The sequence below is a fragment of the Myxocyprinus asiaticus genome, chromosome 25, assembly GCF_019703515.2.
Source record: "Myxocyprinus asiaticus isolate MX2 ecotype Aquarium Trade chromosome 25, UBuf_Myxa_2, whole genome shotgun sequence".
NCBI lineage: Eukaryota > Metazoa > Chordata > Actinopteri > Cypriniformes > Catostomidae > Myxocyprinus > Myxocyprinus asiaticus.
This window is the reverse complement of record NC_059368.1, coordinates 9031304-9051287: the sequence shown is the minus strand read 5'-3', so window position 1 is coordinate 9051287 and position 19984 is coordinate 9031304. Positions and strand designations below refer to the sequence as shown.

General features: G+C 39.9%; 2 protein-coding genes across 2 annotated transcripts; one reads left to right on the top strand and one right to left on the bottom strand.

Annotated features, from left to right (window-relative positions):
• Positions 1–11656: 11656 nt before the first annotated feature.
• Positions 11657–13263, top strand: gja12.2 (gap junction protein alpha 12.2). The gene is made up of 2 exons (XM_051655192.1): positions 11657–11838; positions 12173–13263. The coding sequence occupies exon 2, from the start codon at positions 12179–12181 to the stop codon at positions 12908–12910; it is 732 nt and encodes a 243-aa protein (XP_051511152.1). The 5' UTR covers positions 11657–11838; positions 12173–12178; the 3' UTR covers positions 12911–13263.
• Positions 13028–18746, bottom strand: LOC127416072 (gap junction Cx32.2 protein-like). The gene is made up of 2 exons (XM_051655191.1): positions 18610–18746; positions 13028–16297 (listed from the first exon to the last, which is right to left on the bottom strand). Exon 2 carries the CDS (start codon positions 16261–16263, stop codon positions 15505–15507), a length of 759 nt encoding a protein of 252 aa, XP_051511151.1. The 5' UTR covers positions 16264–16297; positions 18610–18746; the 3' UTR covers positions 13028–15504.
• Between the last annotated feature and the right edge of the window lie 1238 nt (positions 18747–19984).

Here is a 19984-nt window from a genome sequence, read left to right as displayed (position 1 = left end):
TATACTAGCAACCACTGGACGGCGCAATGATGATTTTAATTGCTTGTTTTGTATTTCTGGTCTCAAGACGCCAAGTAAATACTACCAAAACGAGTGATCCAGAAAAGAAAAACAACCATTTAAGTGTTACTTGGTGTAAAAATACATTTCAGGATCAACTTGTGCAGTTGTAGGCACTGTCTATAAAACACTGTAAAAAAACTGTCATCTGTACTCTGTGAAATATCGGCATGTATTTTTGACCATTTATTACAAATGAAATACCTTAAACATTACATTACCCGCTAATAATATACACCGATGCGACTGAAAACACTGGAGACCGGAAGCTGAAAACAGTAGAATCGTGGAACACTTCCACATTCAGAAAAATGGTGGATACTAGACTATACCACTAGTGCTGGGCTGTGCTACTATACTGTACTGTGTTGTACTACATCCTATTATAATATACTCTATTGTACTATACTATACTATGCTGATCTGTACTGTAATGTATTATACTATACTATAACATACAGTGCTGTGCTGTGCTACCATACTGTACTGTGCTGTACTACAGCCTATTATACTATTGTACTATACTATGCTGAGATGTACTCTAATATACTATACTGTATTGTACTGTACTATACTATATTGTACTCTACGGTGCTGTGCTACTATTATATACTATTTTGTACTGTGTCACACTGTAATATACAATACTATACTGTAATGTATTGTACTGTTCTATACTATACTATACTATACTATATTGTACTGCACTGTATTATACTATAGTACTTTACCATTCTATACTTTAATATACTTACCTGTACTTTACTATACTGTACTATACTATACTATACTATACTGCACTACACTACACTACACTACACTATATGGTACCGTGCCATGCTACTATGAATTTCTTTACTGTGTTGTGCTGTACTATACTACACTCTACTATATTATACTATAATCTAGTATACTATACTATACTGTGTAAAGTGTACAATAAATTGTGCATACACATTTCTCGACAAAACTACATTTTAATTTTGATTTCATTTTCTAAGTGGACCATTTGGGCCAGGAAGTGAAGGAAAATCAGCCATGAAGTGTACACCATACATGTGAACTCATTCAGAAAAAATTATGCTTTAAAGTTTTTAAAGCATCCAGGTGGACATGTCATGTAATTGTTTGAGACAATGCCCAGAGGGTGCAGAGATGTCATCTAGACAAATGGTGGTTACTTTGAGGAATATCTTTTATAAAGTAATTTAGAATTGTTTGAAATTTTTCCATAATTTCCATTGTTCCAGTTTGTTTTATTTCATAGCTTAGATGAATAATTAAAAATGCCATTAAAAACATATTTAATTCATAAAATTTTGACAAATCAGAAAATATTTTGATTATGTGCATACAATATTGATCTTGACAAATACTTGAACGTTTGGAAAAATCCAAACTTCTTGGTTTTACTTCAAGTAAATGCCTTGTGCAACACCTGTGGACCCTGTTTTTTCAGTACAAAGGAGGTTTTATTTTATCATTATTTGACAAGCATTTGAATTCGCATTTAATTCTGTGTAATTGTGTGGGAAGGAGATCTGTGGACAATGGAACTTACAGTGAACTTTTAGCCTGACTTTACCCTCTGAGTAATCTCTGCTATAAAGATACTGATAAGGCCACATACTGTAACACATGTGAGGTACAATGAAATTTTTCATGGGCCTGTCCACATCAGGATGTCAGATTATAATGTCTTGATGTACCTGCCATTTAACTATGTGTTGAAATTGAACAATACAACATTATGAGAAAAAAAAAAAATGGGGCAAACAACTAGATAATAATTAAAAGTAAGAGCTAATTTAATGTGTGTGTGTTTTTTTTAATACTTTCTCCTATCCTGGCTTAATATGCAGAGACAACTCTAAGTAAGCTATTTGTGGGCTGATCTGATTTACCTGAAAAGGATAACACAGAGGTTCTGTGGTGTCCAGGGATGTGTTTCCCAAACAACGACATATCTCACTGTGTAACCACAACAGTACGATGCGTCGTTGTAGAAATTGACTAGCTAGTCATGGCTGTTTCCCGACACCATAGTAACTATGTTGCAGATCCATCGTTTGAATCACACTGGTTTAACAACATAGAACATCCTGGTTACTTGAGTAACCTCCGTTCCCTGATGGAGGGAACGAGACATTGTGTTGATATAGTGACACTAGGGGTCACTCTTGGAAGCCCGAGACACCTCTGGTCTTTGATAAAAGGCCAATGAAAATTGGCGAGTGGTATTTGCATGCCACTTCCCCAGACATATGGGTATAAAAGGAGGTGGTATGCAACCACTCATTCAGGTTTTATGCTGAGGAGCCGAGACAAGGTCCGGCCATTTCAGCGGGTAGTTCAGCGTTGTGGCAGGAGGGACACAATGTCTCATTCCCTCCATCAGGGAACGGCGGTTACGTAAGTAACCAGGACATTCCCTATCTGTCACTCACTCAACGTTGCGTCGATGTAGTGACACTAGGGGTCCCTATACAAAACGCCGCAACTGGCTGAACTGTGTTACGTGAACTGGCGGTGTGTGACGGGCAGAAAACTGTGTGCCTCATAGTCAGCACACCAGGCCAACACGTAACCTCCCCCAACATAGTTATGAGTGTCGAATGGCCCTTTGGGGACAAGTCGACTACCCAAAAGATAGAGACAGGCTAACCCAGTTGTGGCCTCTTTTCCCCTTCTTTTTTTCCACTCCCTAAAAAACAAGGGGGATTATCCGACAGGGCCGCCAGGTCTAGTTGGGGGGTGTCCCTCCCAAGGGGAGGACACTGCGGAGACCACACATCGCCCAAAGAGAGGGGGGATATTTAAGTGGAAAATACATCACATGGTCTTGCCGACCATGTGGAGAAGTCTCATGGTAGATCCTACCCAACAGGGGAGGAGTTACTACAAACATTGAGACTGTGGCAGAGGGGGCTCTGCCCAAGGAAGATGCAGTTTGCCAACAGGGAAACGAATTAGCAGAAGATATATATCGCATGGGGTTACCTTACAGGGAACTGCCACATGCAGAGCACCTACCCCAGAACAGGGCTCTTAGTTAGCACGTGTACTGGGCTGGCAGCGAGTCTCTCTGAAAACTCGACTGCCACAGGGCTCGGAGGAAGTCAACCAGGGAACATAGTTTGTGAACACTACTGGGAATTAATGGTGCACATCTTCAGCCCAGAGGAGGTGAAAGGTGCTATGTGCAAGCGATACACCCGGCCGGCTATCCCGGGCTTATCCGCTTGTATTGCGTGAAACCGGTTCCACCCGGAGGTTGTAGAACCTTGCAAAGGTGTTGGGTGTTGCTCAGCCCACTGTTCTGCAAATGTCTGTTAGAGAGGCACCCCTGGCCAGGGACCAGGAGGCCGCTACACCCCTGGAAGAATGGGCTCATAGCCCTACCGGGGGCGGCATGTCCTGGGCGTGATATGCCATAGCTATGGTGTCAATGAGCCAGTGGGCGATCCTCTGCTTGGAGACAGCGCTTCCTTTCCGCTGTGCACCAAAGCAGACAAAGAGCTGCTCAGAGATCCTAAAGCTCTGCGTGCGATCCAAATAGATGCGTAAAGTGCGCACCGGACACAGCAATGACAGGGCTGGGTCTGCCTCCTCCTGAGGCAGCACTCGCAGGTTCACCACCTGGTCCCTAAAAGGGGTCGTGGGAACCTTGGGCACATAGCCCGGTCGGGGTCTCAAGATCATGTGAGAGTAGCCCGGACTGAACTCCAGGCACGTTTCGCTGACAGAGAACGCTTGCAGGTCTCCTACCCTCTTGATGGAAGTGAGCGCAGTCAGGAGGGCAATCTTCAAGGAGAGTTCCTTAAGCTCAGCTGACTGCAATGGCTCAAAGGAGGCTCTCTGTAGACCCTGAAGAACTACAGAGAGGTCCCATGAGGGAACAAGGTGCGGTCTGGAGGGGTTTAGCCTCCTCGCGCCTCTCAGGAACCTGATGATCAGATCATGCTCCCCTAAGGACTTACAGTCTACTGTGTCATGGTGTGCTGCTATAGCAGCAACATACACCTTCAAGGTGGAAGAGGACAGCCACCCTTCCAACTTCTCCAGCAGGAAGGAAAGCACCGATCCGACTGCACATCTCTGGGGGTCTTCGCGTCAGGAAGAACACCACTTAGCGAACAGATGCCACTTCAAGGCATACAGGCGCCTCGTAGAGGGGGCCCTAGCCTGAGTGATCGTGTCTACCACCGCGGGTGGTAGGCTGCTTAAGTCTTCCGCGTCCTGTCCAGGGGCCAAACATGGAGATTCCAGAGGTCTGGTTGTGGGTGCCAGATGGTGCCCCGTCCCTGAGAAAGAAGGTCCTTCCTCAGGGGAATTCGCCGGGGGGGGGGGGGGGGCTGTCGCGAGAAGCATGAGGTCCGAGAACCGTGTCTGGGTGGGCCAGTAGGGTGCTACCAGGACGACCTGCTCCTCATCCTCCCTGACCTTGCAAGTAGGCTCACTGGGAGAAAGGCATATTTGCGAAGTCCAGGGGGCCAGCTGTGTGCCAGCGCGTCTATACCAAGGGGTGCCTCGGTCAGGGCGTACCAGAGCGGGTAGTGGGAGGATTCTTGGGAAGCTAACAGGTCTACCTGTGCCTGCCCAAATCGACTCCAAATCAGCTGGACCACCTGATGGTGGAGTCTCCACTCTCCTCTGAGGGTAACCTGCCGTGACAGCGCATTCGCTGCAGTGTTGAGGTCGCCTGGAATGTGAGTAGCTCGCAGCAACTTGAGGTGCTGCTGACTCCAGAGGAGGACACGGCGGGTGAGTTGTGACATACAACGGGAGTGTAGACCGCCTTGACGGTTGATATATGCTACCGTTGCCATGTTGTCTGTCCGAACTAACACATTTAGTTAGTAACTAACACATATTTATTGCCCTGGATCAATGGCCTAAACCTCTGCAGGGTGAGCAGAATTGCCAGCATTTCGAGGCAGTTGATGTGCCAACGTAGCCGTGGGCCCGTCCAGGAGCTGGCGGCTGCATGCCCGTTGCATACAGCGCCACAGCCCATTCTGGAGACCTGCTGTAGGGGAATGCCTGCCCATAGAAATGTGAGGTCGGTCCAAGGGCTGAAGAGGCAGTGACAGACCGGCGTGATGGCCACGCGATGTGTCCCGTGGCGCCATGCCCATCTCGGGACTCGAGTCTGGAGCCAGTGCTGAAACGGTCTCATATGCATCAACCCGAGTGGGGTGGCTACCGTTGAGGATGCCATATGCTCCAGGAGCCTCTGAAACAGTTTCAGTGGAACCGCTGTCTTCTGTCTGAACGCCTTCAAACAGGTCAGCACAGACTGTGTGCGCTCGTTCGTGAGGCGTGCGTCAACGAGATGGAGTCCAACTCCAAGCCGAGAAAAGAGATGCTCTGAACCGGGAGGAGCTTGCTCTTTCCCCATTTGACCCGAAGCCCTAGTCGGCTGAGGTGCGAGAGCACCAGGTCCCTGTGTGCACACAACACATACCGAGAGTGAGCTAGGATTAGCCAATCGTCGAGATAGTTGAGGATGCAAATGCCCACTTCCCTTAACAGGGCAAGGGCTGCCTCTGCAACCTTCATTAAGACACGAGGGGACAAGGACAGGCCGAAAGGGAGGACTTTGAACTGAAACGCCCGACCCTCGAATGCAAACCGCAGGAAGGGTCTGTGTCGAGGTAGAATCGGAAGTGGAAGTATGCGTCCTTCAGGTCTACCGCCGCAAACCAATCTTGATGCCAGACGCTCGCTAGAATGCGTTTTTGCATCAGCATCTTGAACGGGAATCTGTGTAAAGCCCGGTTCAGTATTCGCAGGTCCGAGATTGGCCGCAACCCACCGCCTTTCTTCAGTACAATGAAGTAGGGGCTGTAAAACCCCTTCTTCATCTCGGCCAGAGGGACAGGCTCTATCGCACCCTTCCATAGAAGGGTAGCGATTTCCACGTGCAAGGTAGCGGCCTGGGCAGACGCCTGGCGAATTGCGTAGCCAAGTCGGACGGTCCTGACCAGCCATCGCGACGGGTTGGAAAGCACAAGCCACGCGTCCAAGCTCCGGGCGAGGGGGACCAGCGGGGACAATCTCTTCGGATGTACCGGCGGGTGGGGCCTCGCGGCAGGATGGAGCCTGAGGTGCCACGCCGTGTCATGGCTGTGCTGAGTTCAGGGACATCGAAGCACTTACCTGGCTCCTTGTGACCACCCCCGGAACAGCCTGGGATGGAGGAGGAAGAGGTCTGTCCTCGTGACCCGTGGAGACTGTCACATCGGGGGCGGATTTGTGCCACAGCTGGGCGCGCAGGGGTGGGGAGACCGCCGCTGAAGTGCCAAACCTGCCAAAATGGAATGGTGGACAGTGTTCATAATGACAGCCATGCACACTGGGTATGTGACCCAGGGAACAAGGAAACTGCTCTTTTGCTGAACTCTTGGGTACCGCAGCCACTTGGGCATGCAGAGAAATTAAATGAAAAGGCAACAAAAGATTCTCCTCCCGGCCATCCACCAGGGGATGGAGTGGTCTGCTTACCAGCTCCAGAGCAGTGGGTTTCGTCATCCCTGGGTCGCCCGTCTCAGGGGCGCTTTGAAGCCTTTTGTGGGTTCTTGACAGCCAGCCATGAGATGGGTGGCGTCTGCTTCCTGTGGTGGGCTCCACGCCGGGGCCGGGCCTCAGGGGCGGGCTGCGGCGGAGCTGGTGCAGTCACCGCAGGGGGACGCCCTTGGTGACGAGCAGGCGGGGTGCGGGGTCTTGAGCCGCCCTGGGGCAGGATGTGTCGGATAGCCTCTGTCTGTTGCTTCACTGCCAAGAACTGCTGGCCAAAGCGCTGAACAGGCCAATCTGGGAAATGGGGGCACCAAGGAGCCGTGCCTTGTCAGCCTCTCCCATCTCGACCAGGTTGAGCCAAAGGTGGCGCTCCTGGACCTCCAAGGTGGACATCGCCCGCCCAAGAGACCGTGCCGTGACCTTCGTCGCCCGGAGAGTGAGGTCGGTCACCGAGCACAGCTCCTGCATCAATCCCGGGGCAGAACTACCCTTGTACAGTTCCTTTAGCGCCTTGGCTTGGTGGACTTTCAGGAGAGCCATGGCATGCAGGGCGGAGGTGGCTTGTCCAGCGGCACTGTAGGCTTTGGCCTTCAGGCATGACGTAAACCTACAGGCCTTGGATGGGAGCTTTGGGCGCCCACGCCAGGTGGCGGCGCTCTGCGGGCATAGGTGCACCGCGAGCGCCTTATCCACCGGGGAATCGCCGAATAGCCCCTGGCCACCCCACCATCGAGGGTAATGAGGACGGGGGAGCTGAAAGATCAGGACCGGGCAGTAAAAGGTGACCTCCCACGACCTTGTCAGCTCCTCATGCACTTCTGGGAAAAAAGGAACTGGGGCGTGGCTATGAGCGGCGCCACAAGGCCAGGAGCCAATCATCGAGCCACGAGGGTTCAGGGGAGAGTGGAGGGTGCTCGAGAACTCATCACCTTCACAGGCTCCGAACAAGAGGTCGAACTCGCCATGAGACAAGCCGACGGACACATCCGGAAGCCCGATCGGGGCAGACGAGCGTGCTGGGGAATGGGAGGTCCGTGGGGGGATACGCGGTGGAGGTGGTCCCATTGGGGTCCCCAAATCACCCCCAGTGCTAGCCGCGCTGGCCTCATACCCGTAGGAAGAAGGACCGAGGCGGGGAGCCGCTGAGGTGGCATGCTTTCTTACGAAGGCAAGCCGCGACCGCAACGTTGCCATGGTCCATCCACAAAGGCTGTCTCCACGTGGGTCATGCCCAGACACGAAAGACAGTGATTGTGACCATCAGAAGGCAAGAGATAATGACCGCAACCAGGAATAACACAGAAACGGAAAGGCATCTTTAAAAAGACGTGTCTTTAAAAAGACGTTCCGTGTGTGCCACTCTTTTAGAGAAATATACTCTTTTATTTCTGCTGAGGTGCCCAGGGGCGTTCTCTGCAGTGCACCAGTGCAGAGGAGGGAGAAGCCGCTGAAATGCGCCATCAGATCCAGCAGAGGTGAATGAACAGTCATGGAATTCAGCTCAGTGAACATCGACCGTTCGGCTCCAAAGAGAAAATCTGAATGAGTGGTTGCATACCAGCTCCTTTTATACCCGTATGTCTGGGGAAGTGGTATGCAAATACCACTAGCCAATTTTCATTGGTCTTTTGTCAAAGACCAGAGGTGTTTAGGGTTCCCAAGAGTGACCCCTAGTGTCACTACATCGACACAACGTCAGGTTAATGACCTTACGCTGGGGGTGGAGTAATCTTTGAAAATATTCAATTATAATAGCTCATTTACACGTACACCAGAATGCCGTTAAATGCAAGAAAGTTTAGCATTAAAGTCAAGAAATGTTGAAGACACAAAAGCGGTATGTACTTTGTTATGTGACAGATGCATTAAGCTGCAATAGTGGGGTTTCCCTCTACATTAGACTTCTGTGTTCCCCTGACACACTTGAGCACGTACGCACATGCGCACTCTTCAAAAATGCCACTAAGGCGTTAACATCAACCCATAAAGAAACAGTATGTGATAAAGCACTTTCTCTTAACAGCATTTAATCCCTTAAACAACTGCACTCGCGTTTACGTGATGTTTCAGAACGCAGCTTTTTGCAAAACCCCAGAGTAAATAATTTCCTTAAATGCATGTAAACATTGTCAAAGTGTTGACAGAATGATAGACATACATGTACTAATATATGTAATGAAAGATATAGAAGCCTCAGCGAAGTCAATTGATTTCCACACAGCAAGCTAATCAGGAACTGTGCTTCAAACCACAGGTAAAGAGCTGTTTCGGAAAACACCAAATCGTTGAACTATGTTGGTAACAATGGAACTTGGAACCATAGTTAGCTAATAATGCTTTTGGGAAATGCACCCCAGCCTGATATAGCAGATTTTGCTAAACCAATGGCATGAGTTTGGTGCGGGACTTTCTGTTTGTACAACCAATGGCAGATGAGAAGAGTGCTGAAGAAAACCTGGTTGAAAAGGTACAATTATTGGCCTACTTTTTGAATTCTGTTGGGTGAGGCGAGTGCCTTTGAATTTTCACCCTTCAACTTCCAAGAAACCAGATCAAAAATAGAAGTATCGCTTTCTATGAAATTGCTACAATTCAGAATTGTATAGAATTCCTTTGACAACTATAAACTGCATAGCACTTTGACATATTCAGTGTTTAAGAAATAATCCCTAGTAATTTCCATCCCTACCCTCTGGGTTTGACACTTGAGCTCCCATGTGTCCATGGATAGTTCTAAATGGCATTTAACCTTCCTATTCTGTTTTGTCATTTTTGACCGAAATCACTTTTTCTGATGTAATAAAAATGGTTTCCTTTATCTGAGCAGTACAAGACTTTGTGACTTTCCCTCCACTTTCCATCTGAATACACACACACACACACACACAAAATTGGATTTGACTCAATAAGTCTAAGTGGTCATAAAAAAAGCAACATCTTTGCTGTTCGTGGTGAACCATAGGAACTGACCATAGGAAATGAATGGGAAAGACAAAAGAACAGAGCATTTTTTTTTTATTATTTGTTAAACACAATATGTTAATCAAACACATTGCAGAAAAACAGACACAGAAATTAAGAGGTGAGACTATAAAACATTTCAGTTTTATATAAAACTATATATAAATTGCACTGAATATGTGTTCAGAAGAGTCATATGTTAAAACTGAGTGCTTGTTATGGATCATTTTTGAAGGATGCATATGGATTGCATGTGTAGCGTTTGACCATGTTTGTGCACACGTGCAAGAACTGTGTATTTAAATTTAGTATTAATCATATCTTGTTTAATGATTTACAGCCCAGAGTGTTTTCTGAAAAAGTGTAATGTGTGTTACATGTGAAAATATGTTATATTTTTATATAATTATATTGTTTTAAACTGTTGTACATGTACTTAAAGCCTGGTTAGAAATGCATAAAATGATTTGAATTATTTAAGCATGTGTTAAATGCATAAAATATTGTGAGATATTTAAGCATGTGTTAAATGCATAAAATATTGTGTTTAAGCATGTGTTAAATGTATAAAATGCTGTGAATTATATAAGTATGTATTAAGCTGAAGCATATAGGTAAGCTAATGCCCTGTTTGTGTTTTCATTTAACATTAGCTTCTACCGTATTTCAGTTCCATATTTCATTGTACCTTATTTCATTAAAATGTTTTCATTCTACTGCGCTTCATTTTGCTAAATTTATCATTATTCTTTTTTTTATATATATATATATATATATATGTACACACAATACGGCCCCATCCCCCGCTGTTTTTTTATTTTTATTTAAAAAGCCGTCAGAATAAAACCCCAAAAAGATATATTTTGTATTCTGTGGTGATTATTTTGAACCCACCGGCTACAAAAAGATCAAACATACACACACATATAGACACACACAAACACATTTTTCATACAAAAGTCAACAAAATCTGCAGTATCACACTGTCAAGATCTCAAAGAGGCTGGAGCAATATAGGTGCTAGTGCAGAAGAAAGAGACTGACATGGAAATTTTTATTATGTTTTAATTTTTAAATTTTTTTTTAAAGTAAGTGCATTTAGTGCGGATTTGTTAAAGGGGTCATAACATGAGGAATAAAATTTTCCTTGATATTTTGACATATATGAGGTCAAAAACATACTGTAAGTTTTAGAACTTAAAGCTTCCTCTCTAGTCCAAAAAGAGATTACTCATTTTAAAATTAATTTAAAACGGCTACTGTGACACAACAGTTTAGTGTCAATTGCATAGTCCTGCCTCCACAACATATGTAATTGTCACGGCTGATGTACTGACAAAGAGAGAAAGCGACTAGGATACTGCAGCACTAAAAGTGGTATATTGTAACTGTAGTTTGCTCTATAGGGTTAGTTCACCCAAAAATAAAAAATTCTCTTATCAGATGTGTATGACTTGGTGAAAAAATTTGCAAAGAGCAAAGAGATGTAAGTGCAAAACAGAAAACCAAGCAATGTTATCATAAGACGACAGGGGACTTTTTTCCTGTCATCTTTCCATCTTTCCAAAAAAATAAAAATAAAAAAATTGCTCCAATACGTCATACAATGTTTTTATGCAAAAAAAAAAAAAAAAAAAAAAAAAAATAATAATAAATTTCCCCCAGCCTTGTCATTGTCCCATTAAAATACTTGATTATTTATTTATTTTTTTATAACATTTTTGTAACATTTTATAATCTTAAAATTAGACCTTGTTTTGCCTTAATTACCGCAATCTCAATCAACTTCATGAGATTGGAACAAAAACCTTTGACTGATAGTGTACTTTACTAAAAAGCATATATAAACACTTTTTACACAATGCAAATGTTTGATTTTTTTTCTATTATCTTTGTGATTATGCACTTTTTCAATTTTGAGAAAAGTCTTTTGAAACGAATATTTCATCACATCACTAATGTGCTGACATTAACATTTCTGGGTTTAGAATTTTCATATATTGCAAAACATCTTGAGTCAGAGCAAGACGAAGTAAAGATTTGGTATGACGTTAATATTACTGTGTGTGTGATTTGTACAACTGGGTGTGAGTATGTGCTAAATGACCCGAGGTGAAATTATACTGATTATGATTTTGTGGGAGGTGGACACTGAATGAAAGCTTCATTATATAAATAATAAAACTAGTTGAAGAACAGATCTTGATAAAGTGTGGTCCCTGATATCATCTCTTCATCTACACACAACTGAAGAAAGAGTTTCAGTTTCACAAAACCTATCATTAAAGACATAAGGTAGGTTAACATCCTGGATTTGGAATCTGCAAACTCTAGTTCTATTGATTAATTATAGAGGAATTATTGTTGTGATTTACTACATGCTGTATTCCTGTAGCTGATATGTCACATTTTAGATTAGCTTTCATTGGAATGTGTTAAAGATGTACCATCTTTTCTTATTGCATATTAGTAGAAAACTTTTTTTGCAGCCATTAATCATCCATTCTCCTCTTACTGTTTTCTGTGTTCTTTAAAGCGCCAGTAAAATCGTGAATTTCCTCAATAGAGCTTTAAAATGTTAATTGATCTCCCCTGTTGTAGTTTCTCTAACAAATCTTCTCATTTCCAGGTCAGCATGGGGGACTGGGGATTCCTCTCCAAGTTACTTGATAAAGTGCAATCTCACTCAACCAATATTGGAAAGGTGTGGCTGACAGTTCTGCTGATCTTCAGAATCATGGTTCTTGGCGCTGGACTTGATAAAGTCTGGGGAGATGAGCAGTCCAGCATGGTCTGCAACATCAAAACCCCTGGTTGCTTAAACGCCTGTTATGACACTGCCTTCCCAATTTCCCACATGCGTTTCTGGGTGCTCCAATTCATCTTTGTGGCCACACCAACTCTGCTCTACTTTGGCTATGTTTTGCACGTCATCCACAAGGAAAACAAACTGAGACAGCATTTGCAAAACAAGGCTGAGATAAGTGGTGTCAAACTACCCAAGTACACTGATGATAATGGGAAGGTTTACTACAAAGGAAGCCTGCTTGGTTGTTATATGATGAGTCTTATTTTGACCATTGTGTTTGAGGCAGGTTTTATTGTGGGCCAGCACTATTTAATTGGCCTTTGGATGCCTAAAAAGATGGACTGTTATGTGGAACCTTGTCCAAAGGTTGGCCTACATTGTTTCACATCCCGTCCAACGGAAAAGACCATCTTTATCATCTTCATGCTTGTAATATCGTGTGTGTCTTTAGCTTTGAATGTAGGAGAGATATTCTATCTGATGGGTCAAAGAGCCAAGCACAGAAAACGACCAATGCTTGAAATACAAAATATAACCCCCACTGAGACATTTTGCTAAAATAAATTCAAAGTCTGTATTTATAATTTCAATGTATATTGTTAGAGCAAAACGCTGACCTGTAATGTAAGCACTAATGTAACCACTTTTGTAATTATCCAGATTAACAGAGATATAAATGACAACGTGAATAAACAGACAATTTGTGTGACTACTGTAAGCACCCTATCACACAGTTATGATCACATTAAATCATAACTCTGATTGCACTGATTTTCATAATATTTTGTGGAAGCAATGTTTTTGCCAGATATGTGATATATCCCCTGACACCAACAATTTTACCTATTGTATTTTTATTTTTAATTTTTTAATTTTTTGTCTTTAGAATAAAATGTCAACTACTGATTCCATCTTTTGTAAGCATAATTTAATAAGTGGATATTACTGTTTGACTCTCATGCAAGACAACTGTAAATAATGTAAGTTACACTAACACAAAAAAGTATAGGCTACATCTGTGAAAATATAAGAAGCAATCATTATAACTCCCCATTTTAGAATTCTTTACATTTATTCTACATCAATGCTTCTACTACTTGATTTGATCAAGCCATTTTAATAATTAATCTATACAAGACCATTTTTAATGTTTCTTAAAGGTAAAATTAGGTAGATTTGTGTGTACAAAAATAACTTTTGTATGGCATGATTATTGTATGATTGTATCTGTAGTAGCATATTTTAGCATTATATAAGTTGATAGATGATAATATCCGTAAATCTAAATACACATAAAAACAAAAAACAAGACTGTTCTCGAGGTGCAAGATAAATGCTTACAATTGTTTAAATCTGAGAGTGGAGTAAATTGTCAAAAGTTAATTTGAAAAAATCTTTGTTGCTTTTGGCTCTCATAACCTCACGGTGGCACCTAAAGTTAGCAAACCATCATATTGGGCAAAATATTTTTCAGCACTGCTTTTGAGAACTGGTATTAATTATAAAAAAAGACGAGGTGTTTCAACTCTGCTGAAATAATACAACCAAGACAGCATTTATATTATTTATTCATTTATAATATATTTAACAGTAGTAAACAATCCTAATGTTGTGCATAGCAAAAAAAAAAAACAAACAAACAAACAAACAAAAAAAACAACAACAACAACAACAACAAAAACATTTATTTTAACATTTATAGATGAAAATTTATAAAGGTCTTTTTTAAACATCATTCTTACAGTAATGAGTGTAAAACTTTATTCAACATTATGCTTTCACAATTACATGTGTGCTCTTTGTTTATGTGCTTCCACTATTTCTATTCATGTCCATTAATTGTAAACTCCTAATAATTCTCAATATCAAATATCTGTCTTATCATACATTATTAGCTATGCAATACTTTAAAAGTAAAAAGGACAGATGCTTTATCACAGATTCAAACGTTTTCAAACATTATTTACAAAGAAGGTTTTAACAGATTATTTACACATTTTGTCTCCAGTTCACATGGTTTGTTTAAAAGTAGAATCTACAAGTGCTAAAATTCATATAATCTTTACAGCAGGGGCCAATACTACAAGTATCTTCACAAATCAACAATTCTCAAAAAATCAAAAACATGAGGAAGAGTAAATGATGACAGAATATGTACGGTTTTTACTTTATTAATGGAAATGTCGTTTGAACTATGTACTGTTTTGACAGCAGATAAAGAGCATCTCAAACATGTCATGTGATATGATAACTGAAAGTCATTTGATAAGTCATTCCATTATCTTAACAAGAGAGTAAAAATTAATCCTTATATAATTACCTGAAATACACAATGGCACCATGCAGGTGTCCATTAGCATTCATTCTCGCAACTCACCACAAAACATTGTCCAAAATTCATACAAGCATACACAAGCAAACAAAAACTGTGCAAATAATAATAATAATAAAAATAAAAAAAAACTAGACTTTTTTAAAATCTGATCCAAATTTTAATCACAATAATCTGACTTCAGATTTATTTAGCTATAAACAATTTTTAACAGCACTAAAGGAATAACTCAAATTATGTCATTATTCGCTAATTTTTAAATAAAATGATTTACTTTATGTACTTTAAAGCTTCCAGCTTTATGGCCTGGAGTCACTATTCACTTTCATTATATGGCAAAAAGACGTGTGAAAATATTCTTAATGTTTTCCATGTTGTTTAAATTGTAATTTTTACAGTCGTTTTAGGGTTTTGAGGTTTGTTGACAATGCATCGTCATGGCATCAAAGTTATAAAATTGGCTGTAACTTTACACAGAAAAGGTTAATACGTGATTTATCACACGAAAATCATGTTTACATGCATACTGTTTACGTCATGCGGCTATACTTTAAACAAATTATAGGTATTAAGTAAAAAGGTATTTAACATTCAGAAATTGGCCCCCATTCACTTCCATTGTAAATGCCTCACTGTAACTCAGATATGTGCTTTTTTAAAGAAAAGGAGGGGCAAGTCAAAATTAATTTTTGTGGTAATCAATATTATGCCACAAATGCTGTCCATTGAGCTTAACTTGTATTGAACCCATAATATTACACTAAGCAAATAATGACAGACAGAATTCAAATTTTTGGGTGAACTATAACTTTAAACAGCCTCAAATTTTGTTAGAGCTTGCAGTGCTTGTAATGTACATTTTGGATCCATTTAAAGCTTGAGGGAATGAACTCTGTGCGCCTTGATGTCCCTTTGACCTGCGGCATATCAGGTAGAACATCTCGATCACATTCAGCAGCAGAGAAACACACGCCACCACCAGCATGAAGATAATAAAGATGGTCTTCTCTGTAGGTCTAGACATGAAGCACTCTACAGTATAAGGGCAAGGAGACTGAGAGCATTCAATCTTAGGGATCATTACAAAACCGTAAATATAGTACTGGCCTACAATAAATGCAGCCTCAAGCAAGATCTTAAAAATCAGACTTGTTAGGTAACTTCCTAACAGTTGCCCCTTGATTATAATTTTGCCATGATCATCTGTGTATTTGGGATGTTTTAGGCCTTGTTTCTCAGCATGGCTTTCGGCAAGCTGTCGCAGTTTCTTTTCCTTGTGAAGGATATGCAGAACATGACCGAAGTACAGAAGAGTTGGTGTGGACACAAAGATGATCTGGAGAACCCAAAAGCGAATGTGGGAGATTGGAAAGGTGTGATCGTAGCACACATTCTTACAACCTGGTTGCTTTGTGTTGCAGACCATTTTTGATTGTTCATCGCTCCACACCTTTTCTGCGCCGGCCCCTAGAACCATGATCCTGAAGACAAAGAGTACAGTGAGCCACACCTTCCCGATGACCGTGGAGTGAGACTGCACTTTGTCCAACAGCTTCGAGAGAAAGCCCCATTCTCCCATACTTTTGCCTCTTCTACGTTATCTTCCTAGAAAACTGAGGTGAAAAAGCCATGATTTTGAGTGTTTACATTGAGAATTATTATTATTTATTTTTTTGTCAGGCAACCTTAAAAGTCAAATGGTAACAATTTACATTAGGTACAGTATGTATTAGGTATCATGAAAAAACAACGAACAATACTTTTTTTTAAAGCATTTATTAACCTTGGTTAATGTTAAATTATAAATATAGTATCATTCATTGTTAGTTCATTAACTACTGTAATGTTAACATATACTGTACATCTTTTAATGTCAAAAATGTATAAGTGTATGGAGATATTAACATTAACCAAGATTAATGACAGTAAAAGTATTGATAGTATTGATTTTAGTCAAGTTTTGGTAACACTGTACAATAAGGGTCTATTTGTTAACATGAGGTGTCATGAACTAACAATGAACAATATCATTTTGGAAGCATGTATGAATCTTGTTTAATTCCGAATGAATAAAAACACAATTGTTCATTGTTAGTTCATAATGCATTAACTAATGTAAATAAATAGAACCTTATTGAAACTTTTTTAAAAACTTTTAAGATAAGAAATTCATTAGTGAATGTTGGAATTAAAGGAATATTCCGGGTTCAATTCAAGCTCAATCGACAGCATTTGTGGCATAATACTGATTACCAATATATATATATATATATATATATATATATATATATATATATATATATATATATATATATATATATGTTTATTATATAAATATTAAAATATATTTGTGACTCATCCCTCCTTTTCTTAAAAAAAAGCAAATATTGAGGTTACAGTGAGGCATTTACAATGGAAGTGAATGGAGACAATAAAACTGAATGAGGACAAATTTTGGAGGTTTTAAACACAAATGTGAAGCTTATAATTTTATAAAAGTACTTACATTAATTATTCTATTAAAACTCATGTATTATTTAAGCTGTAAAATTGTTTAAATCATCACTTTTAGAGTCATTTTAGGGTTTGTTGGCATTACATCATCATGGCAATGAATTGGCCATAACTTTACATAGTGAGCAATTTTATAACACTAAAATCATGTTATCACACATACTGTTTATGTCTTGTGGCAATACTTTTAAAACAGTGAGTATTTTAATGTTCAAAAATGTGCCCCCTTTCACTTCCATTGTAAGTGCCTCACTGGAACCCAGATTTTTGCTTTTTTTTAAAGAAAAGGACGGATGAGTCAAAATACATTTGTGTGGTGATCAATATTATGCCACAGATGTTGTCGATTGAGCCTAACTTGTATTGAACCCTGAATATTCCTTTAACTAAGATTAACTAAGAAATGCTGTAAAGTTATTATTTATAGTTTATAACTTTTGTTGATATAACTTAATATAGTCAGGTTGATTCAGTCATATTAAAAAAGAGATTGGTAACACAAGGTTGTATAGTAAACAGTGAATAAAATGTTAACCTAATTCAGGTCAAAAATTTAGCTAACAACCTGAATGCATTAGGTTACACCAACAAAACACATTTTAAGGATTAGATCCAGTAAAAATAGCTATTTAAGGAATCAGGTTACCATTTTACATAAAAAATTAAAAAAACTTTGGTAACACTTTACAATAAAGCTTGTCTTTGTTAACAGTAGTTTTTGAGGGTCAGATCAGGTAGCAATAGCTTCTTAATGTGACAACTGCACTTTTGCACTTTATACAGTGTGGTTTTTAATCTAAGTAATTATTTCTAAACTTGTCTATACAAGGATAAGGTAACCAGAATACCTTGATGAACTGTAATAACAATAAGATTTCCAAAGGATAAGAAGGGTTTAAGGCAAAGCTGTATGTTAAAATCTAAGATAAAGCATACAAAACTTTTGAATTTGAGTTAAACGTAAAAAGTACAGTAAGACATTTTGTGTTGTAATACATTATACCATAACTGATAGGTTCACAACACAGCATATTGATTGGTTGCTGTCTATATAAATATGGGCAGGTAGTGAATTTTCTTTTTTTTTTTTAAGTTATAACAGGAGAAAGCTAAAGAAAATGAATGATCAGTAAGCAGCTGTTTCACAATGCAACCCTTGAGCTACTCAACAGTGTTTCAACAACATGAATGTTTGACTTTTTTTTTTTTTTTTTTAATTCAGCACACCATCAAAATCCCTCTTCATACTTGTACAATGCAACATTGTTAAATTGTAATCAGTTTTGTTACCTGTTAGTTTGTTACAATTCTCCCCCTTAGCCACAGTAAACTTAACAATACACATTATCTTATAAACAATCAAGAACAAGAACCACCCAAAAAACTAAAATGCAAATATTTCTTTTTTTACCTGGGGCAACTTGCGTCTCAATCCGGTCCCGAATGACTGTGTTGCCCAGCGATTAAATGCCATGCATCAGGTGTAAAGACTGAACTCCAGTTCAGTGAAATTTCACAATCTTTTTTTTCTCTCTCTCTCTCTTTGTGTGGTTGGCTGTCATGTTTCTCTTGACTTTTACAAATGATTAAATTGGCGTGGCCATATTTGGGATAACAGGGTAAAATCGAGCCTGAAGTTAATTATTAATCACATTAGAGTTCTGTCTAAGGTACATACATGTGAGACAAGATCTGTCTGTGCACTCATATTCTCACATACTCATATCTAAATTACATATATGCATTTCAAAGTGCAATTAATTTGCATGGGTTGACACAGTGTATTGGTTTGCCATGGATTTGATTAATAACTGTACATGAATTTCTAAAAACAAGGAATGGTGAGCAGTAAACAGAATAAACGTTCCCTTGACATGCACAGCTTTTATAGCATAATGAATCCTTCAGTTTTAGAGCTTTAGGGTTTACACCAGAGCTGTACACTGTAAAAAATGTCCATAATTTTAATGGTAAAAGACTGTGAAAATTCTACAGTAAAAAAAAAAAACATAAATTGGTTCACAAGCAGTTACCGTAATATATACATAAAAAACAAAATAAAAAAAAAACATATATATATATATATATATATACACTGTATATATATATATATATATATATATATATATATATATATATATATATATATATATATATATATTATATCATATTAGTAAAAATTAAAAAATTTTGATGTGTAAGGCTGGCACTAGGAAGTCTAAGCCCAAAAGGCACCATTTCCAGTAAAAGTTAAATAACTCTGTGAGAACCAACGTCATAGAACTCTCTCACAAAAGCTGAAATCTATACCTGAATATCACCACAGTGTGATAAATTGCAAATCGCCTTTGTATTGTTTCACAAAGCTGAAATCTTCACCTGAATATCACCACAGTGTGATAAATTCATTTGGTACACAATGTTTTCTGTTTGGTACTTAAGGAGAGATGGCAGAGGAGCTCGGCGAATCTGTAGTCAGATCTCCCGCACAATTGCTGTGTGTCACTTTCTATTGCCAGGTATGATTCTTTGACTTGTCTTTTATTTTTAGGAATGTTTATTTATTCTGATCATGTGTGAAATTGGCTTTGATTGATTTTGTAACTTACATTTTAAATCCTACCTGCCAAATTAATTGTTACTTTTTTATTTATTCTGTATTCCTCCAAAATCATTTATCACCGGTAGATTCGAGGGATGCCTTTTGTTACTGCAAACTTATGTCCAGGATAATGATCATTACTGGAGCTTATGGATAGGAGAAAACCACGTAAGACTACCAGTCA